General features: G+C 35.4%; 1 protein-coding gene across 1 annotated transcript in view; it reads right to left on the bottom strand.

The window, feature by feature from the left end:
• LRBA (LPS-responsive vesicle trafficking, beach and anchor containing) overlaps positions 1-24279 on the bottom strand; it is an 874405-nt gene that overhangs the window by 305592 nt on the left and 544534 nt on the right. Inside the window, exons 40-41 of the mRNA XM_006884505.1 lie at positions 5886-6003; positions 3317-3419 (exon numbers count right to left, since the gene is read on the bottom strand). Of these exons, the coding sequence (XP_006884567.1) occupies positions 3317-3419; positions 5886-6003 (221 nt within the window). The remainder of the gene's footprint in view (positions 1-3316; positions 3420-5885; positions 6004-24279) is intronic.

The raw sequence follows: 24279 nt of genomic DNA, 5'->3' as shown, positions 1-24279 counted from the left end.
CAGATTATTTGCTCAGCAAAAATATTTTCTGAGTATACAGAAAAGATTCTACCTCATACTGATTTTAAATTATGCAGCCTTTCCTTGTTCTTGATATATATATATATATATATATATATATAGTTATTGTTATGTTCTGTCAAGTTGCATGTAACCCATAGTGACCCTATGTACAACGGCTCTGAACTCTGCCCTGTCCTGAGCCAGTTTCACTAACTCTGACACACTAACCTCCACTATCCACAGTCACTGTATCAATCCATCTTATCTGGGGTCTTCCTCTTCTGTGCTGTCCCTCCACTCTTCAGAGCACAAGGTCTTTCTCCAATGACCAGCCCCTCCTGGCCACGTGCCCAAAACATGTAAGACAGGACTTCAAAATCCTAGCCTCCAAGCAGAAACTTGGTTTCATCCTTTCCAAAACATACCTATTTGTTTTCATGGCAGTCTGTGGTATGGTCAAGACTCTTCTCAAGCATCACAATTCTAAGGCATCAATTCTTCTATCACCTTTAGTCATTGTCCAGTAAGTATATTAAGGATAATAAGTAATTGCAAAACCATGGCCTGGATTAGGAGCACCTTAGTCTCTAGACTGACATGGTTGCTTTTCAGCATTCTGGAGAGGTCCCCGACCAAAGATTTTCCCAGTGCAATTCGCCTTTTAATTTCTTAATTGCTGGTGTGAGGAGTGCTGATTGTGGAGCCAAACAAGCTGTATGATTAACAACCCCAATCTGTTCTCCATCCATCATGGTGCTGTCAATTAGCTCAGTGGTGAGAATCTGTCATTTTGATGTTGAGCTTCAATCCATATTGAAGACTATAGTCCTTGACCTTCTGCAGTAAGTGCTATAGGTCTTCTTCAGTTTCAGCAAGCAAGGTTGTGTCATCTGCATAATGTAGGCTGTTGAGTCTACCTCCAATCCTGATGCCACATTCCTCCTCATAAGGCACTGCTTCCTGAAAGATCTGTTCTGCATATAGATTGAAAAGGTATGGAGACAGAATGTATCCCTAACACACTTCTTTCTGGATTTTGAACCATGCAGCACTTCCCTTTTCTGTTCTTAGGATTGCTTCCTGGTCCAAGCAAAGCTTTCACATAAGCACAATCAAGTATTCTGGGATTTCCATTTTCCTCAAGGTTCGCCACAATATGCTGTAATCCACAAAGTTAAATGCATAGGTTTCATATCATTAACTCCTCTGGTACCCATTTTTTTAAAGCTTATCCATAACTGAATTATGATCCAAATAACTTAATGCCTTTCATAGTCCATAACACGCATTTTTCTAGTATTCTCTGATTTGAACCACCTGATATTAACAGTGCAATTACTCCATACAGTCTTTTCTGTATCCAGCTTGAATTTCTGGCATTCCCATATGGGTCAACGTCCTGCTCCAGTTATATGTTAACACTCTCCAACAAGATTTCACTTGTATGTAATATTAGTGATACTCTGATATTCCACACTGTTGAATTACCTTTTTGTTTTGTTTTTAAATAAGAATAAATATGAATCTCTTCTAGTTGTTTTGCCAGGTGAGTCTCTTCCAAATTTCTTGGTATAGATTAGTGCTCAATACATCAAATCTGTTCTTGAGATGGCTTTCTGATGCAAGTACAAATAGACTCAAGGTTCTATTATGGCATTTTTGCATTATTATTTTACCTCCAATATGAACCTGCCTAAAAGTAATTGAGGGCTTTTTTCATAGTCATCCCCCAGGCTTGCCCTCGTTTTGACTGCTGATATTGAGATTCTCCCATGATCTTTTTTGAACAGACACAATCAATCTGATTCCTGTGTTGTCATTACATGAGGTACATGTATTCATTTACCTTTACTATCTTAAACTATGTGCAATAAATAAATCATCAATTGTAAAAAAATTCTAGCATATGATCACAAACTTCTCAACAAAGCCATTTTTCCCAACTACTATATTTCTAATTTGCTTCCAAGTTTTGTATTCTTGTCACCAATTATTCTCGAAGTATCTTGATTGCATATTCAAGCAATGTCAGACTGCAAATATAAATGTTATCATTGTTGCTGTGTGCTGTTGAGTCAGAACTGACTCCACAGCTGACCTTTCAGCAGGTTTTCAGAGGGAGTAAATAGCTTGTGAGGAGATTGTCCAAACTTCTCCCATGGAGCACTTGGTGGATTCAAACCATGTGCCTTTGGGATTAAATTGCAGCTTCTTATGACTAGGTCACCAAAACCGTCTACAAACATAAATAGAAATCCTCAATTTCACACACTTAGGCTTTAGTAGTTGGTGTATTTGTTTAATACTAGTTTTATTTACAGGTCTTCCTTGTAGATGCATGGATAGTATCTATCACTCAGAGCATTGTACTTCAGGATAGATCTTGAAATGTTCTTTTGGATGATGATACCATTCTTTAATTTGTCGTGGCTGGCATAGTAGATCATGTAATTATCTGACCATAAGTGGCCAATAGTAGTCTTTCTCAGCTCATTAAAACCTAGGTGATCTTTGAGGGTTCCAATTCATTTGGACAAATTATAATTTTCCTATATTCACACTTCATTCATTCTATATTCAATTAAAAATTAATATGGCTGTTTCTCCTCATTTAGAATCTTATCATATTTGAAAATGAAGGTACTTCATTACGTAAAAGCTTTACTCCTTCTGAGTTATTAAGGTTCACTCACTTTGAAAAGGCAGCTCTTTTTAGTTGCATTTTAGCCTGTTCTCCAATCTGAAGACCTTTTCTTACAGCACTATATGCAGCAGCAGTCTGTTATTCACAAGGTTTTCAGGGTCTATTACATCAGTCATGGATGTCTAGTCCTGCTCTAGTCTATTTTAGTCTGTAAGTTCCACTGAAATCTGTAAACCATAGAAGACTCTGCTGGTCTGTCAGTGCAATAGCTTCCAGGATCACAGCAACAGGCAAGCAATAGCAAAGCAAACTGACTGGCTAATAGTGGTCTACACACAGAGTTTTCCAAAATATTAAAATTTTCATTTTTCTTAAGAAATATTAAAAATGTCTTGCAATGTACTCCTATCTTCAAAGAATGAGGGGGGTCAAGGAACACTAAGTATTATTACATTAAGTATTATTATTTAGTGTGTATATACTCTCTGACACTGTATTATGTGCTGGTAAAAACTGAAGATACAATTCAGTAACTCAAAAGAAATTCAATACATTATTAATAATGATGACGTGCTATGAAACATATTATGAAAACAGACAGAAATGATATCAAATCAAATGACAAGAACAATTATTAATATAGAATATTTTCACCAAACAATACAGTACCTGGTTTGAGGTAATCCAAAGCTGGTTCCAATACCAACACGAGGTAGATAGTTAACTACTTTCTTTACAGTTGAAGAATCTGGGAAGTTGAACATCACAGCAACTGTAAAAATAAAATTTAATAGAACAAGAACATGGTATTACTTCCTTTAAATAATTGTCAACATGGTCCAATAACCTATTTATTCTTAAAATGTGTATCTATTAATTGCAATTGTACCTATTAATTGCAATTCTCATTATATTATTTTACTATACATCAAATTTTATTGTAAACATAAAAGAGTAGATACTCATTTCACTATTTCCTTTCTCATTCACAGTTCAAACTCTAAACACTGTCAAGAGTTCTAACCATGGTTGGTGTAGTTGGCTAAGATAATCACAACTTTTGGATAAATTATATTTTGGCACTTAAATTATTTTCCTATGAGTTACCAGAAAGAACCTCTAAAATTTTATATATAGTTAGTAACATAACAATGGGAATGATTAGTAACATAACAATGGGAATGACTTTTTAAATTTTTTTTACTTTTTTTTTTTTATAAATGTAATATGTTGCCACAAATGATGGCAAAAAACGTGTTTCTAAGCATGGTGTTAAATGAAAGTTTACAGAGATTTAGGGTTTCCAGTCATTCATTGTTGCACTTTTCTTCCTGCCCATTTCCTCCCCCCCCAATTCACCCCTCTCCTCAAAAAGAAAAAACAAAAACTCTCTTATTGTTAGGCAATCCTTCCCCCCAGGTCTACTCCACTATACAGCGTTCACTCTGGAATTTTGTAATGACAAGAACATGCAAAAATGGGAATAATTTTTAAAATATTCTCTTTCTTTATAATGCTTTTTAAGGTGTACTTCATATATTTTTATATGTTGTTGTTATGTGCCATCTAGTCGCTTAAATAGGAGAAAATCATATCTTTGGTGATTAATAAACAAAGGTATACTCTTTCTAAAAACGTCTATTTTCAATTATTACAATGAAGATTAAAAAAGGACATGTATATAAAAAATAATAATTTGTGCTAGTAATCTATAAATTATCCTTCTAAAAGCATAAGAAAGCTGTAAAGTAAATGACATCAGAAGATATTAAGTTGGTAGGCTATGAAATTTAATTACATTTTAACTTGAATATCATAATTTCACATGTAAATTATACACATGCACATTGGAAGAGCTCCTTCCTACTAATTTTGCCTTAATGAGAAGATCTGGTGGCCTGAGGATAGAGTCGCACTGCTAAACCACTGACAGGCAGTCTGAATCCATCAGCTGCTCCGAAGGACACTGGCTAATCTCCTCACATGCAGTTTACAGCCTCTGAAAACCCACTGGAGGTTCATCTACGAGTTGATTCTGACTTGACAATAATAAGTTGTATGCAATTTTGCTTAAAAAATTTTTAAACCAAAACTCCAAACTTTATTGTTGTGGTGTAGTTTTTTAACCCTGGCATGTTTAATTAAAAAAGCAACTAATCATTTATTAAACACATGCAAGATATTTAGAACTGACATAAATATATTCACCTTTTTTTAAAGCCTCTATTTCTTAAAAGAATACAAGAAAAAAAAATAAAAAGTTTTCACAGGCATAGCAGATGGCAATAAGAAAATAGATAACAGAAAAAAATTCCTTTAAAATAAGAAAACATACGAAATTTCAAAGAAGGAAAATGAATGAGGATGAGTAAGTAATAAAATATAAGACAGAAATTCCTTTGAGACAGCACAAATGCAGACTGAACTGAAGTTTGAAATATTCACCTGCTTATTTTCTAGGAAAAATAATGTTTACACTAGAAAATGTAAGTGTAGTCGAGAAAATCAAAGGAAAAAAAACCTCAAGAAATCTGCATTATCTAAGGAAACAAATCTCCCTGATTTCATACTACAATGGGGGAAAAGGTATGAAAGATAGTAACTCAGGGATTATAAAGTGAACCACTAAGAAAACACCAATCTCTTTTTAGCCACATGTGTAAGAAGTCACCAAGCTTTATGATATATTCTCCCTCTCACACCCACACATACTGAGCAACACTTTTCCTTAAAATGTATTTTGTTTCCTCTCAATGTCTTAATGAATTTTATCCAGTTTCATTCTAAATCGGCAAATTGAATTTTAGTTCCACTTTAAAGAATGAAAGCAAATAGAGCACTTCAGTATCATCTTCTGATGATGCCTTTAAAAATGGCAATGGATTAGACAAAATTAATGCGTGAATTGTTTAATTAAATGTCAATATCTTCAGCATGAGTTTAAGCATCAAAGCAATGTTGAAGATAGCTAATTAAATAGTTTTTTATCTCACATAACCCTCAACTAATTTATGATATGGTCAGAAAAAGAAGAGATATACAAATGAGACTAATGACCAAGTAAAAGAAATCCCATGAGTATGTGGCACCAAAGAAAAAAAAGAAAAAAAAAAAAGGAAGGCAGTAGGGCAGAACATATATAATATACTGTTTAACTGGAAACTATTACCTTTGCTCAAAATGAAATTTTAAAGATACAACATTACCTCTTCACAAAGTACTTTCTAAAGTGTATTACCTCTGTTTGCCATAAAGATCTCCAGGGCTGTATTTTGCAAAAGATAACGACGAGAGAAGATTGATCGTATCTCTGTGAACAACCATTTTCCATGCAGCCCTTCTGTGTATGCCAGGATCTAGTAGGGGGAAAAATAATCTCAAGTAAGTAAGGATTCCAAATTTTTCCTCTCTCATCCAATTCAAACAAACAAAAACTAAAAAAGAAAGAACTTTTTTTAAAACAACAACAACAATAAAGTTACTGAGATGGAGAGGAAGACTTCATTAAGTTTGTAAGATTTGGAAAAAGTTTAAGTGAAAACGTGGGGTCAAAAACTTTAGAACAATGATGAACCTTTATCTTTTACAGAAACACTATATTTTGATTGACTTTTGTCATAGACAGTATAGTTGTGAACAGAATGTTAAAAACAAAGACTTTAAAAGAATGTCACACATACTTATAAATCACATATATAATCCAGTTTCACCTAAAGTATATCCAGAAGCAGTCTTTGTGTATACATAAAAATGTAAATTCATATTAAACACACACATACACACACATCATACTTTAAAAGTCACTGTTAAAGCAAGAGTGACTTATTCAGAAAGCACAAAGGCTGACTGTAGAAGAGGTTAAGTATCATTTTGTCAGCTAAAGCTAAGCACAAACCTGCCAATGAACTCAGCATAATCTCTCCATGGAGTAGGTGGTTGTCAGAGTAACTTGTTACAATTCTTGTCATCCCATGTGACAGACACAGATGCTTAGAATGCTTGGCCAATTCAAAGTAATCCTGTCTTTAGGCATAAGCCACTTTGTTATTCAAGTTTTGTTTTCCTTTTTCTTTTTTAAAACTCATTTCAAAAGCATAAGTTTGAAAAATGTTAAAAGAAAAATTCAGCAGTCCTCCACCTTGGTACTCTACATAACATTAAGAAAATGAGATGCCTGAAGAAAATCCATGAAGTCCTCTGAGGTTAAAAAATTAAGTTACACCTTTTTAAAAATAACTACCTTGAAAAATAGTAATAAACAATATTTGATTATTACTGCTCAGCATCCAAAAGAACGAGTAGTAAAGAAAGGAAATAAAGTCCTAATCAATACTAAGAATTTACACTTCACATACTTTGCACTGTTCTTGTCTTTATTCTTTTCTATTTCTTGATGCTAAATGTAAATAAGGGAGTTGATGTAATATCACCATCATCAGGGAGTTATGCTAACCCAAAGGCAGGGACACTTGATGTTTCAAATTCACCAGTTGTTCTGTAGCAGAAGGATGGACAATCTCCTCCTATAAATTTACAGCTTTTGAAAACCCACTTGAGGGTCACCTATGATTCAGTTCTGACCCAATGGCAATGAATTAACAAAAAAAAAAAAACCCAAAACAAACTACATTACTTTGTTAAAAATACAAAGTCTCTTTCTCCCTCCAAAATCTTTTTTACTTATTTCAGCAAGAATGAAGTTGCCAACTTGATTTTTCTGTAGAAATTAATCCATTTCTGGTACTATAGGACTTCAAAAAAGGAATATAACTTCAAAACCAAGGACTGTTGTTAAAAAACAGAACCACACAAAATCAGAAAATATTCAAAATATCAAAGAAAGTAAAAACTCCTGTACATATATTCTAGCTCAATGATATGACCATTACTTATAAAAGAGAAATTGGTCAGAAAAGTAAGGACAAATCCATGAGATGTACTCTCAAGATTCTGATTTTAAGGGAGAGGTAGTCTGATCTCACTAGAACTACAACTCTCAATTCAGAGTCTTAAAGCTCTCCTCCTATGTAGTGTCCTACATGGCCTCTCTACTACTCTTAGCTTTAGAATAGTAAAAAAAAAAAAAGAGAGAGAGAGAGAGAGAAATTACATCATATCCTGCATTTAATGGTGGTCTAGTAGGAAAAAGATGTGCTGCAAACCAAAGGCACACAGTTCAAATCTACCAATTTCTTTGCTGGAGATAGATGTGGATGGGTAATTGCGTTCTGTGTGATTAACTACCTCTGAAAACCTGCTGGAGGGTCGGCTGTGAGTCAGTTCATATCCAAAGGCAAACTAAAACAAGAACTGGAAAATATTCCATGGACTGTCTAAAGAACAGATATGTCTTGGAAAAAGAGCAGCCAGAGTGCAGTTTGGAGGCAAAGATGGAAGAGCTTCATCTCCCAGACTTTGGGCATGTTGCTAGGGGTGGCTATTTTTTTGGGAAAAGATAACAGCTTTGGAATTGTGAAAGTTCAGTGAAAGAGAGAACAGCAAATTTTCATGCAAATATTACATGATAACACATGACATTCACTCTGCATTTTAGTACAGTTGTCTCTACATCAAGTTTTTACTCATTCACAATTACTGAGCTCTGATGGCCTAATGAGAAGAAGCTGCGCTGCAATCCTAAAAGCAAGTGGTGCAAATCCACCAACTGCTCCATGGGAGAAGGATGGGTAATCTCCTCCCCTGTGATTAAACTATTTCTGAAAACCTACTGGAGAATCAGCTGTGGGTTGGTTCTAAATCAATAACGCATTAACAAAAAGCCACCTAGTTCCATTGGCATTTCACATTGTCACCTGGATTTTTCAAATGTTTGAGAATTCTAAATATGTTTTATAACATACTGAATATACTCAATTATTAGAAAGGAAAATGAGGCCCAGACTAGTAAAACACCTAACATAAAATTCTGTGAGAAGTTAGTAGCAATAATTCAATTACTTCTAAATTTCCCAATACATGACTCTTGAACTTCAAGTATATACCACAAAGCTCATCAAGAAGTTTAACCAATGATCTTTGTTTTCATGAACTTGGGTTTTAGGTAAACCCCCAGCTAAAAAAAAAAAAAAATGAACAAAGAATCAAGTTCTAGTTCTGTAGGTATATTACACACTAATATGTAAATTGTAGCTTTTTTAATCTATAAAGCTATAAAAAGACAATGTGTTGCATTTAATAGTGACTTCCAATATAAGAAGGTCATATTCATTTAATTAAATATGTAGTGTTAAGAAGCTATGCTGCAGTCCTAAAAGCATGCAGTTCAAATCCACCAGGTTCTCTGCAGGAGGAGGATAGGCAAACTCCTCAAAGGTGGTTTACTGCCTCTGAAACTCAATGGAGAATCAGCTATGAGTCGGTTCTGACTCAACAACACAAAGCAATAACAACAAATATGATACTTAACAACAGATATAAGGACCTTAAACTATTTTATAAGATTCTGATGTACAGAAATAATTGTGATTAATTAGAAATTTCATTTCTTTATTTAAGCAATACGGTCTTTCAAAGATTTACTTGAAAAACAGCAAGTAGTACGTTGCTAATACTCTATTTCCAAATGTCAACCATACTCAAAAGCACAGAAAAATCAGTTTTTATATCCACTACTAAATATTACTAAGATCCTATGATTTGCCAAATTATTGCATATATTAAACAATTTACAGATAATTACAGATAGTGTTGAAACATTCATATATAATAATCCCTCCTAATTTCCCTTCTTCCTTAGAGAAAAGCACTCTCTTTTTTATGCAGTTTATTATTTCCATTTAAATTCTGATACTAGTACAATTATATCCATGATTATTATCTAGCATTGTTTAGTATGATTTTAAACTTTATATAAATGGAAATATAATGAATGGCAGAGTTTTTCCAGTCACAGTAATTTTTTAAGACTTCATAAAAGGCAAACAGGAAGGATTAAGTTTTTTTTCAATATAGTTAAAAGCTAAAAAAGAAAAATCTTAAAAGAAACTGATACGATTTTTAAAGAGAAAAATAACTCATGAAATCCTACATTATGGGAAACATAGGTAGGGGATGAAATAAAATACAAACAGAATTCCTTGCTAAATGGATATAATATTATTTCCTTATTTGTCACAAAAAGGTGTCGGTTCTCAAAAACAGTGGAAGTCAATCTAAGCAAGAGGTACATTTCTTATTGGAATAGTATATGCCTGGTCTGAGGCTTCACTTCAAAGTCTCTAGAGTTCAATTAAAACTGGATTAGGTAGAAGCAGACCCTTCTTTGGGACTCTGTTCACTGAAACTCTACATACACTGACAGCACCCTAGACAGAGGTCTAGCCCTCCAATGAATCGGTTACTATGGTAACCATATCATTACCATTGCTCTGCAGTTATGACCTCAAGTGTAGAATAGCTTGAAAGCTTAAGCCCACAGCACTCTCTTTAAATGTTCACCGCATCATTTTATTCAGCTTTTTGGTATTATTAATAGTGAATTTAACTTTATATACATACACCCATACACATTTGTGTGTGTGTGTGAATATATATATATATACACACACATATATATATATATATATATATACATACTTAGTCTAGTATATTATTTAAACTTTAGCTAAAAGAGACACAGCAGAGAGAAATAAATCACTAATTAATATAAATTTAAGTAAAATATTTAAAGTTGTATTTCCATATTTTTATCATGACTCTGAATTCTGTTATATAATATTTTCTCTAAATTACGATATCAAGGTATAATATTTGAATTGCTTCAGGTTTGAAGTTTTAAAAAATATTTAATTAAAGCAAAACTTGAAGACCTTTCATTGAATTTGAAGAATGGTTGATTATGGTGAACAATTTAAGATGTTTATTCTGTTATTATATCTGCATTTCTAACCACTTTAATTGAGCTAAACAAATTAAAAAAAGGAGTAGAGAAATAATAACAAAATATGAGTTATTTAAGTGTGAAAAATCATCCTTTAAATTATTTATAGGTTATTATTTTTATACTTGCATCAATATTTTCTCCTTGTGTTTACTGGTAGTATTATATGGTACAGTTTTCTTAGCATTAAGAAACAATGTTTAATACTTAGGAATATCTTTAGCATTTTCATGGATGACAATTTCAATTAAATATATTCATTACTCTAATGTGGTACTTGGCAGTTTAGTCACTATGAAAAATTAAAAATATATAAATAAGATGTTATGTGACCTTTGTATTGATTAGGCTAAAATGGTTTTAGCCTAGGTATGGATGGATGATGGGAGAGTTGGGAGGGGTAAGAGGGGAGTATACAAACACACACACTCTTATGTTTTCTCTTCCAATTACTGAGGGAGATGATAAAACCAGAGCAAATGATGTATCAGCTCATTTTATCTTATCGCTTTGGGGCTAGGTGACAATGAAGTTCATATTTCACTGGCTCCCATTGAAGATTGTGAAAATTACTTGCCCTCATGACCTGAAATTTCACTAGAAGACAGAAATTTCTCTTCTGCAAAGTAATGCAATTTTTCAGATGTCAACCTTTAGCCCAGCTTTAAAAATTAATTTCATTTATATTAACCAATGATATTGATATTTTCACAGACCACTCTTTGATACATGAAGCACTGACTGGCAAACTGATGTTGCTTTGGATGGGTAAAACTATTTTATTTAAGCTGGCATGGCAGATAAATTTACTGCAAACTAAAATTCCTATTTCATAATGCAATATTTATGCTGAAGTGATGTACATTTAAACTCTAAGCCTGTAAATAATACAGATTATTTCGTTGGTTCTGTTTTATTTCAACACACTTCAGCTTAAAAATAATTTACATTCTAAATGATATATCATAAAGGCCATTTCTTCCCCAACTAACATTTAATATATATCTTAATAAGTTCTAAATCATTGTGCCATGAAGGACCAAAACAAAGAAGATATCTTTTATTCATTATCCACTCAGTTTGACTCCTTTTTAGATTGAATGTATATCTGCAGTATGATTTTTTAAAAAACAATCTAAGAATTCAAAAGATACCATAGTATTAAGGAGCAGCAATGCATTTAATTTCATTTTTTATAGGAGGACTTAAGATATAGGGCTAGGCATGATATTTGCAGGAACTGGACAAAATGTGAATTACAATCTAAGTGAGTTGGAAATAACTTTATAAAATAAAAATATAATAAAAAGGAAATCAGAATGTCAAATGTTAACACAAAACTGAAGAAGGGTTGTTTCTCATTTTGGTATTGAGAATAATCTTTTATCTGCATAAAAGACAAAAATCCCAATATAAAAAAAAAATTCTAAAACTATGCTAACCCTCTACCTTTCCAAACATGATGTCCCTCTCCAAGGAAGTTTGTGACATAAGGCTTCACCATCCTTGCCCGTGACGAGCATGCTAACTGTACTTTCTAAGTCATATCTGTTCTTTTTACAGTTTATAGGATATTCAGTACTCTTCTCCAACATTACATGCAAACATGCATATAATTTATACTTTTATATTCTTCAAAATTAGGATGAGGCCAAGAAAGATATTTCTTGTATGTAGTCAATTTCTGCCAAAATGGGTTTAACCTAATCTGCTATCCTCTAAAGCATCCTTGCCCTTTTAATATTAAAATCCTTTTAAATGTTGAACAATATTCATATCTAATCCTTCCTTTATGTAAGAGGAGGGAGCTCTGGTGGTGAAATCCGTAGGGTGTTATGCTGCTATCCCTAAGAAGGCACTCCTCTGGAGGTCAGAAACACCAGAGACTCCAGAGGAGAATGGTGGGCAATATTCTCCCTTGGGATTTACAACCTCAGAACATCCACTGGAGGTGATGTATGAATTGGTTCCAAATCAATGGAAATTAGTTGAGTTGCAACGGTGGTTTGGCGGCCACTAATTTTGTAGTCTGCATTCACAAGCCACTCCAAGGGAGAAAGAAAAGACACCATGTTCCTGTTAAGATTTAAATTCATAGAAACCACTTGGAGTGTGGTTATAAATCAAAATCCACTGAAAGGGCTTGGTTTTTTTGTTTTGTTTTCTATGTGTGACATATAAAACATATGTCAAAAGGCAGGATAAAAGACAACAAATTATACATTATAACATTGCCAATGAAAAGACTCCTAGTCACCCAGAGCAGCATACAACTGTCACTGAATGCAAGCTATAGTGTATTTTTGCCCATTATTCTATACAACAGTTATAAAAAGTCATAAGATTTTTTATAAAAGAATAAGCTTTAAATCAGCATGGAAGAAGAAACTCAACTAACTTTAAATTGATGAAATATTTTGTTATATTGTTATTGTTATGTGCCATCGAGTCACTTGTGACTCAGAGCGACCCTATGTACAACAGCCCTAAACTCTGCTCTGTCCTGTGCCAATCGCACTGTCTCCGACACTCCCATCCCAATTATCCCAGTCACTGAACATAGAGGGCCTTCCTCTCCTGCACCATCCCTCCACCCTCCCAAGCATGATGTCCTTCTCCAAGGACCGGTCTCTCCTCACAACATGTCCAAAGTATGTTAGATGGAGTCTCAGAATCCTTGCCTCCAAGGATCCACCCAGTTTAACCCTTTCCAGGACGAATCTGTTTGTTTTCCTAGCAGTTCATGGTATTCTCAGTACTCTTCTCCAGCACCACAGCTCAAAGGCATCAATTCTCCTTCTATCCTCCTTGGTCATCGGCCAACTCTCTGATGCATAACAAGTGATTGTGAAGACCATGGCCTGTATCAAATGCACCTTAGTCTCCAGAGAGACACCACTGCTCTTCAGTACTTTGTAGAGGTCCCTAACAGCAGACTTTCCCATGGCAATGTGCCTTTTAATTTCCTGGTGCCAAGAGTGTTGACTGTGGAGCCAAGCAAACTGAAGCTGTGTACAATCTCAATCTCTTCACCATCCATCCTGATGCTGCCAATTGGTCCAGTTTAAATTAACCAAGGGACACAATCACCATTAAATATAAGTTTTTATTTTCTTAGACAAATTACAGGCTCAAATAGGCATGAAAGGCCATCCCAAGATATAGGAGCAAACAATGCAGTTTAGAATAATATCAGCTAAGCTAATTATCTATTCACAGCAAATACATTAATTCTTAGTTACTGGAAGTTTCTCTGATGGTATAAGCTATTTACACTAATAAAACCTCAAATTCTCTGTCGTGGAGTCAGAACTAATTCATAGCTGACCCTACTCTGGGCCCATCAAACTTTAAATTGCACAGAAGATTATTGATATTTCTCCTAATGAGCTGCTAGTGGGTTCAAATCACCAGAGTGGTTTTATTTTTGGGTTAGCAGTGCAACCCTCTATGGACTATATAACAAAAGACCCATCAAGGAAAAACCATAGTTTTTACCTTCAAAGAATTTGCTTTTTGTTCTTTAAATATAGCAAATAAATGAAATGTAAAATAGAAAAAAGAAAAAAAATTATAAAGAACTCGATGCTTAAAACGAAACTGGAGGGAAATATTTTTTAAGTGCTTTTTTCCCTGCTAATTACTCAATTTTGCCTAGAGCCAACTGAAAAGAAGTAATACATTTTCTTATTTTTATCCATAACATAGCATGAAACTGAATACTATGCTTACACACTACTTTAGGTCTTACTCATTACTCGTTGCAATGCCTATAAAAGAAAATGTGAAGAGGTAGAAACATGAAATAGAAATCTATAAAAACAGCAGATCCAAAATATGAAATTGAAGGATCAGAGCATTTCCACATCTAATAAAAAAAAAGGACTACTTTCAGAGCAGACAAGCCTGACCTACTCAGAACCAGCAAAGCATTAATGTACTGGAGACAGCACTAGAAGTACAGGAAGGAGGCTAAAGACCATGAGCTAACAGCAGGACAAAGAGAACTGCAAAGAAACAAAGATTTGTGGTCTTTGGTGAAATACTGAAGAAATCAACATGGGGACTAGGAATGAATGACTTGAAAAAAATTCGCAGAAGTGAGGCCAAGAACACACACAGCCAAAGTGAAAACTCTAACAAAAAGTCCTTGGAAACATCTTCTTGGTCTTAAGAGATAAACCAAACTAATTTCCAGTAACTTATGTAGATCTTGAAACAATGAACAAGAATATTTATGGTGTTGTTATGTGCCATCAACTCAACTACAACTCAAAGCAATCCTATTAACAATGATCAAAATCTAGCCCTGTCCTGCACCATGCACACAATCCCTGCCATAATCAAGCCTACAACCACAATCACTGTCAGTTCATCTCAATAAAGGTCTTCCTCTATTTCACTGATTTTCTACTGTTCCCTGCATGATATTTTTACTCAATACTAGTGCTCTTTGGCATCAGACCAATAGTGTATGTGACCAACATTCACCATCCTTACTTTTAAGGAGCAACTTGATTGTACTTCTTTAAAGAAAGATTTGTTTGAATTGGTCAAATGGTAGTGGGTTTTCAGAAACTTGATAAAACTGGTATACAACACCCTAAGGCTGAATAGATTTGTTTGTTTGTTCTTATGGCATCCCATGGAATACTGAAAACTCTGCTAATACAAAGACATCATCCTTTCATATAGTCATGGTTATTCACTGCTCAAATCCCATATGCTTACAAAAGAAACTGAAAATACCATAGCTTGGGTCAAGCTCACATTAGTCTATAAACTTACATCCTTACTCTTTAGCACATTAAAGAGGTCTTGGGCAGATTCGCCCCATGAAAAATGCATTTTAATTTCCTCAACGCTGCTACCATGAGTGCAGATTGAGAATTTAAGTAAAATTAAATCACTGGCAGTTTGACTCTTTCATCCACCTAACATAATGTTGCCTTCTTGGTCTATGTATAGTTTTTCATTAGCAAAATTAAGCATTTTAGAATTCACATTTGTGTCAATGTCATCCATAATTTATTACATTCTACAAAAGTAAATGTCTTTTTATAAACACAAAAGACATTCTTTTTATATTCTCTGCTTTCAGTCAAGATCTATCTAACATCAGATATGTTGTCTCTGGTGCCATGGATTCTTTTAAACCAAGCTTCAACTTCTGGCAGTTAATTGTCATTGTACTTTTCTAGTCATTTTGGGATGATATTAGCAATATTTTTCTTGTACATGATATTAATGACAGTGTTAAATAAATTAAAGTTCATCCTGTAGAAGATCAAAGGCTACAGTCTTCAATATGAATTCATCTCAACATCAAAAAGACAAAAAATTATTCACTATGAGACTGACAGACAACATTATGATACATGAAGAAAAGACTGGAATTATCAATGATTTCATCTTGCTTGGAACTAAGAGTCAAAAGACTAGGATACATATTGCCTTGGAAAAGTCGGCTGTCAGGTACCTCTCAAGTGCTCCAGAATCAATTATGTCAGTTTGAAGATTAAGGTGCAACTAACACAGGGAATGTGCAAAAAATTTGAGAGCTGGACAAGAATAAAGATGGCCCAAGAAGAATCGATGGGTTTAAATTGTACTTTTGAAGAAGAGTACTCAATATAACATGAAATGCCAAGAGAAAAACAAGAATGTCTTGAAGAAAGTGGGATGAGAATACTCCATGACGTAAGTTATGGTGAAGCTTCATCTCACATACCATAGAGGGACTATTCCCTGGAGGAGGACATAATATTTCAGAAGGGGGAGAGAGAAAAGAGCCTATTATATTGTATATTTATACAATGTTGTTATGTGCCACTGAGACAACCTGCGACTCATGTGATTCTATGAACAATAGCTCTGAACTCTGCTCTATCCTGAACCAATTTGATATACCCAACCTCATTAACCTGGTTACTGTGCCATCTATCTCATCTGGGGTCTTTCTCTCCTGTGCTATCCCTCCACCCTTCCGAGCATGATGGCCTTCTCAAAAAACTGATCCCTCAGAGGAGCTCTGGTAGTCTAGTGGCAAGAAGCTGCATTGCAAACCCAGAGGCGCATGGTTCAAATCCACCAGATGCTCTGCTGGGGAAGGAGGGACAATCTCCTCCTGTACCAGTAAGATCTGATTTGATGGTATACACACACAGATAATAAAAATTAAAAAAATACAACACAAAAACTGATCCCTCCTTGCCACATGCCCAAACCACACTAATTCTCACAGACTACACTTTTATAGCCATGTTAACTCAGAATATAGCCATCTATTCACTCAACAAAATTTCCCGAGTACAACAATTGTTCTAAGTGTTGAAAATATACCAAAAACGAAATCTGGACTATATTCTTCTCTTATTGAGCTTGTAGTCTTAACAGGATAAAATGCACATAAATGTGTATATCATGTGGTGATAATTATCAAGGATAAAAAAGTCTAAGAACTTTCAACTAAGATGCTATCTGTTGGTTTACATGATTGTAACTCTTATGTCAGTTTACACAATCATAAATCTTACTGCATTACAGAACAATAGATATTTCTTCTCCTTTTTCATTGATTTTTCTTTACTTTATTAGGTCTTTCCTTTTTACTTTGGTTTAATTTGGTCATCATTTTGTAACTTCTTGAAAGTGAAGATTGGACCTTTTTTCATACATAAAATAATTTATACTATTATACATTTTGCTAATACAAAACCTATACTTGGACCAAGAGGCAGTAGTCAGAACAGAGCAGGGTAACACTGCATGGTTCAAAATTGGGAAGGGTGTACGCCAGGGATGCATCCTGTCTCCATACCTTTTCAACATGTATGCATAGCAGATTATCCGAGAGGCTGGGCTCTATGAGGAGAATTGTGGCATCAGGATTGGTGGAAGATCTATTAACAATCTCCGTTATGCAGATGACACAACCCTGCTTGCTGAAACTGAGGAGGACCTCATGCACTTGCTGCAAAGGGTCAAGGACTGCAGCCTTCAGTATGGACTGAGGCTCAATGTCAAGAAGAAAAAGATTCTCACCACTGGACCAATTGGCAGCGTCAAGATGGATGACGAAGAGATTGAGAGTGTTCAGAGCTTCAGTTTGCTCGGCTCCACAGTCAACACTCTTGGTACCAGCAGTCAGGAAATCAAAAAGCGTATCACGATGGGAAAGTCTGCTGTTAGGGACCTCTCTAAGGTACTCAGGAGCAACAGTGTCTCTCTGGAGACTAAGGTGCGCCTGATACAGGCCATGGCATTTGCAATCGCTTGTTATGCATCAGAGAGTTGGACAATGACTAGGGAGGACAGAAGGAGAGTGGATGCTTTTGAGCTGTGGTGCTGGAGAAAGGTACTGAATGTACCTTGAACTGCCAGGAAAACAAACAGATTCATCTTGGAGAGGATTAAACCAAGCTACTCCTTGGAGGCAAGGATTCTGGGGCTTCGTCTGACATACTTTGGACATGTTGCCAGGAGGGACGGGTCCTTGGAGAAGGTCATCATGCTTGGGAGGGTTGAGGGACAGCGCAGGAGGGGAAGACCCTCTATGAGATGGATTGATTCGGTGACTGGGGTAATCGGGATGGGTGTATCAGAGGCGGTGCGGTTGGCGCAGGATAGAGCAGGGTTTAGGGCTGTTGTGCATAGGGTCGCTATGAGTCGGCAACGACTCAACGGCACATAACAATAACAACAACATTATACATTTTATGTTACTGTCGTAAGATGCTGTCAAGTTGAGTGTTATGAATAACAGATCTGAAATCTGTCCTATCCTGCACCATCCTTATCATAGCTGAGACACATTGGCCTATTGTCACAGTCCGTGTATCAATCCACATTGTTGAGGATCTTCTTCTCTTTCATTGAGTCTACACATTTCCAAGAAAGATGTCTTTTTCTCAGACTCTCTTAACATTATGAACCAAGTATGTATGACAAAGCTTCGCCATCCTTGCCTCTATTGAGTACTCTGGTTATACTTTCTCCAAGACATTGTTAGTTCTTTTGGCATCCATTTGATAATCTTCTCCAAAACCACAACTCAAAGCCATCAATTCTTCTGTCAACCTTATTCATAGTGCAGGTCTCGGGTGCATAGCAGGTGATGGGAAGGACCACGGTTTGAATCAAGCACACCTTAGCATTTAAACTGGTATTACTGCTCTTCAAGACTCTGAAGAGGTCACTGACTGCAGAACTTCCTAGGGCTACATGTCTCCTAATCTCCTGACTATTGGTACCAAGAGTGTTAATTGTGAATCCAAGTAAGACTATATTGTTGACTATTTCTATAATCTATAGTTACGGGTATATTTTTTACTTTCTACAGTAAGTGCCTCAAGCCCTTCTTGCTTTGAACAAGCAAGGTTGTGTCACCTGCATAACATGGGTTGTTGATGACTCCTTGTCCAATCCTGATGACACTTTCTTCTTCATTAGTACAGTTTATTGAATTATTTATATAAGTATTGAACAAGTATGGAGAGAAGATACAGTCCTGAGATACTCCTTTTCTGGATTTTAAATTACAGGGTCCCCTTGCTATGTTTAGACCACAGCTTCCTGGTCTACAGATACATTTAGTTAAAGAGTAATTAAGTGTTCTGTAACTCCCATTCTCCTCAATGTTAGCCACAGTTTTTATGATCCAGATAGTCAAATGACCTTGAATAGTCAGTAAGACAAAAGAGACATTCTTCTGGTATTCTGTGCTTTCAGCAAGGGTATATCTGGCATCAGCAATGGTATCTCTGGTACCATGGCCTATTCTAAACCCAGCTTGAATTTCTGGTGATAGAATGCTCTAGTTGTTTCTGAAGGATCTTCAAAAATATTTTGCTTGCATGTGAAATTAATGATATTGCTTGATAATTTCCACATTCTGTTGATTCACCTTACTTGGAAATGGGAACAAATATGAATCTTTCCCAGTGAGTTGGCCAGGTAACGATCATCCAAATTTCCTTGCACAGACTGGTATATTCAGGGCTGCATCTGTTGTAACAAGTCAACTAGAACATCATCATATACTGGAGCCATATTTTTACCAGTTAATGTGTGCTTTGGAAGAAGTGCAACCAAGGTGTGTGTTAAAAGCAAGGATGGTACTGCTATAAAACAGGACCGACATCAGGGTTGGGGGGAGACTGAGAAAGATGGGATAAATAATGTATCCTGCATTGAAACAGATGAGGGAGAGAACTGTTTAAAAGGGATATATGATTACATATTATTGTCATGACAGGAGTCGGAGGAGAGATTGTATAACAATGAAAGAATTTTTACTTTTCAAAGAGAAGAGTGAACTGGAGGGAGGAGTAGGTAGGGAGAAAAGTGCAACAATGAATGAATGGAAATCTAAAGTCTCTGTAAATCTTCATTAAAATTAATAATAATTAAAAGCAAAACAAAAGCTAGGGTGAGATTTTATCTCACATACTTTCTTCATGTTACAAAGAGGGGCCAGTTGCTAGAGAAGAGTATCACACTTAAAAGGACACAGACTCAGAGAAGAACAACACAAGCCGCAGCAAGATGCATTAGGTGGTATTTTCATGACAAGAGACCAAAATGAGAACTTCATGAGGGAGTGGACTGTGAGAGGGGAGGATTGTATAATAATGACAGTGGGTTGTTGTTGGTTGGTTGTGTTTTTTTTTTATTTTTCAAAGAAAAAACAGCTAGGGGGAGGGGTGGGCAAGGTTAAAATTGTGCAACAATGAGTGAATGGAAATCCAAAGTCTCTATAAACGTTCATTAAAATCTCAATTTAAAAAAAAGAAAAAGAACAGCAGAGGTTGTAAGGATGGAACAGTATAGGTCAAAGCTTTGATCTCCTGTACCTAGTGTTGAGTCAGAGTCAGATTCTATAAATCAGAGTCACTTCAAAACCACCTATTAACAAATGAATGTAACTTGTTTTTGTCCCTGAAAATGAACTTGGTAAATTTTATATATGTACTTGTATGCAAAAGGAATTCTGAAAATGTTGTGTGTAATATTTTATTAGTGTGAACGAGGGCAAATACGTTGTGTGTTTTTCAGGGTTATATCCTTTCTCCATATCCATTCAATCTGTATGCTCAGCAAATCATTCAAGAAGCTGTACTCTATGAAGGATGTGGCACCTGGATCAAAAGAATACTCACCAATAACCTACATTATGCAACAACACAAACTTGCTTGCAGAAAGAGACAAGGGCTTGAGGCATTTGCTGCAGAAGATCAAGGACTATAGCCTTGCATGTGGATTACAATTCAACATCAAGAAGACAAAAATCATATTAGAATATTGTAAATAAACTAGTAGAGAAAAATACGACAAAAATCCTCACCACTGGACCAATAAGCAACATCATGATAGATGGAGAAATAATGAAATTGTCCACAATTTCATCTTTTTTAGATCTACAAACAACATCCTAGGTTAGGAGCATTGAGGACCTCAGGAGATTTATTGCACTGGAAAATTTAGCAGTCAGTGAACTCTCCAAATTACTGAGAAGCAATGACGTCATTTGAATAATAAGGTGCACATGATCCAGGCCACTCTGCATTTGAGAGCATGACAATAAATAAAGATGACAGAAGAATTATTGATGCTTTGAACTGTGGTGCTGGAGGAGAGCAATGGATACTGCACAAATGGCAAAAAACAAACATATATGTCTTGGAGAAAGGGAAACCAAAGTGTTCCTTATAGGCAAGGATGGTACAACTTCATCTCACATATGTTGGGCATACAGTTAGGAGGGGCTATTACAGGACCTCTCCAAATTAATGAAGAGAAGTGATGTCAGCTTGAAGACTAAGGTGCACCAGATCACTTACTTTGTATCTGAGAGCTGGACAATGAAATGAATGACTGTAGAAGAATGTTGTGTTTGAGCTGTAGTGCTTATCCCAAAAAGTAAAGATATGTCTTGGAGAAAGCACATCTAGAAGGCTCCTTGGAGGCAAAGATGACAAAGCTTTATCATATATACTTTGAGCATGTTGCTAGGAGAGGCTATTCTTTGGAGAGAGAGATTATGATTAGAAAGGTGAAGGGTTGTCAAGAAAGAGGAAGACCTCAATGACTGCCATATTAACTGAGCAATGGGCTCAAGTGGTCAGAGTTGATGAGAATGGCATGCACAGGTTAAGGTAAGGATCAGACCTACTGTTATAGGATCTCTATGACTCAAACTCTACTCAATGGCACCTAACAGCAAATTTAATGACTATTCATCCCACTGATTATTGAAACACTGAAACATACAATGATGATTGTGAATTTTAATATTTCTCATTTTAGTTTCTCCAGTTATTTATTACCTTTTCTGCCCTCACATTTCCCTTGTCCCTTTTACAATGAGTAAGGCATATACTTTTAAATTATGAAGAAAAATTATACTCACAATTCTGTACCCTGCCAAACTGTCATAGAAGGAATCAAATATGAAGGAAGACTAAATATTATTACAGTAGTACATAAACTACAAATTTACGTTGTATGAGCTCCTTCAGTGATTTTTAGAGGAGGGGGTAAGAATAAAAAGGATGGTGGAAGATTGGAGGAATAACACCACAAGAATGAGGAAGCCTAAGTTCGGAAAAACAATAAGTCTAATACTCCTAAATGACTAACTCCTAAAATGACAGCTAAGAGCCAGGCCTAAAAGACAATAAGGACACAGAGCTGGGGAAGAAGAAGGGAAGACAATTTAATGTACTACCAATTGCTTGTGGATTCTCTTTACTTGCTAAGCTCTAACCTGTATGAGAGTAACTGAAAAATTATAAACCTTTTTTCTCACATCCCTTGTCAATAGCTTGCTCGTTTAAAGCCCACAATGACAGCATTCATGCAAGATTTAGAATGTAGAGGAAAATGAGAAACCATTTTCCTCAAGGGAAACCTGAGGGCAGAAACAGTGGATTCCTGATGCAGACAGTAGATATTAGGAGTTGTGGTTCACCTGCTATTATTGTTTTTCTCCATCTCTCAAATGGCAGCAGTGATTTTCTATTCATTCCATGTGTTAATTTTTTTCTTTTGGCATCATATAATTTCTGTCTACCTAATCATTTAACCCTGACTGAATCAGTGATAGCTTATGTGAAAACAAATAGTATGTTTTTGATGTTTCAACAATAACTGTTATTTATATTAGTATACAGTCAACATTGACTATTGATTTAACTGTGACTTATCCATGTTTGGAAGATAAGGATAGAGAAAATAGTATGTAAGGAATATAATGATTAAGGAGGACATTCTCAAATTCCATAAAATGAAGTCAATATGTACTATTTAAGTATTTAAACTTTAAGTACACCATAATTTTTAATACATTAGCATGGGTCAAGGGATAAGATATGAGATAGTTTTATATAATCAAGAACCTTTCAACATTAGATTTTCTTTAAGGTTTATAACTCTGTCACATATTTTTACATTGCTTCTTTGCGTTTCCCCATAAAATTAAACTCCTAAAATTTGCTTATCAATGGAGTGCTCATCCTTGGCTGGCTCCCTCTCCCAGTATCACTTTCCCACTTCCCTACCAGTGTTACCTAATCTCCCGCTCAAGGATTTGAATCTGGGAAACCCAAACTAATGCAATGAAATAATTTTTTTCTCTCTCTCTTTCATAGTCAATATTTTTTTATGAGCAAAAATGAAAGAAACAAAAAGATGTATTATTCATTCTCATGTTTATAACTATTAAGTCAGAATTAATTCATAGCTGACCCTTCAGTTTTTGTTGATTACTTTCAAGTTGAGCACGACTCATAGTGACAATATGAACAAAAGGCCCAAAGAAACCCCTCTACAACTAACGACAATCAAAGTTCATAGAGTTTCTGGAGGCATGTTGTTTAAGGAGTGGAGGCTGTAAATCCCATGGGAGGAGACTGCACATCTTTTTCCCTCAGAACTGCTAAGGTTTGATCTGCTAAAGAGGTGCTGCTCTTGAGTTTAGCAGCACAACTTCCTACTGACTACAGCACCAAAGAGTTCCCTGAGCCTGTGTTAGGGTCTTTATATACATTATACTTTATTAGATCCTTGCAACATTAATGTTAGGTTGTTATTGTTGTTGCCATTGAGTCCAGTACATGTCACATTGACCCTATGAACAACAGATTTGAATCCTGTCTCCCCTGTGCCATCCTCACCATCTCAGATACACTGAAGCTCACTGCCACAGTCACCATGCCAATACATCTTGATAGGGTATTTCTCTCTTTCACTGACCCTCCACTCAACCAAGTATAATATCCTTTTCCAAGGAATAGCCTCTCCTAGCAAGATGTACAAAGTATGAGAGACAAGCCTTTGCCATCTTTGCCTCCAAGAAACATTTCAGTTGCACTTTTTCAAAGGCATTCATTCTTCTGGCAGTTGGATCCAATCTTCTATCTTCTAGGAATTAAGGCTGCAATATGCTCCTCTTTCAAGGCCAATCTCACCTAGCTCTACTATTAAATCACTGCACCACCTGACATTTTCTTGTTCATCTATTTATTTGCAAATAAAATTGTTTACCTCCTTTACCTCCTTTCAAATACACCTTACATAAGAGAAAGGATTATGATAATTATTAGTATATACTTTAACTAGGAGTATAATCAGTAACGCAATGCCCATTTTTTTGAATGAAAAATTTCATCTGTCAACAAAATAAAAAGTGACAAAATATTTTACAGTCTTTTTGTAACTTTTTCCAGGTTT

The sequence above is a fragment of the Elephantulus edwardii genome, unplaced genomic scaffold (genome assembly GCF_000299155.1).
Source record: "Elephantulus edwardii isolate Elephantulus edwardi_28Jun2011 unplaced genomic scaffold, EleEdw1.0 scaffold00034, whole genome shotgun sequence".
Taxonomy (NCBI): Eukaryota; Metazoa; Chordata; class Mammalia; order Macroscelidea; family Macroscelididae; genus Elephantulus; species Elephantulus edwardii.
Note: the sequence above shows the minus strand (reverse complement) of the source record. Positions and strands in the feature narration are given on the sequence as shown.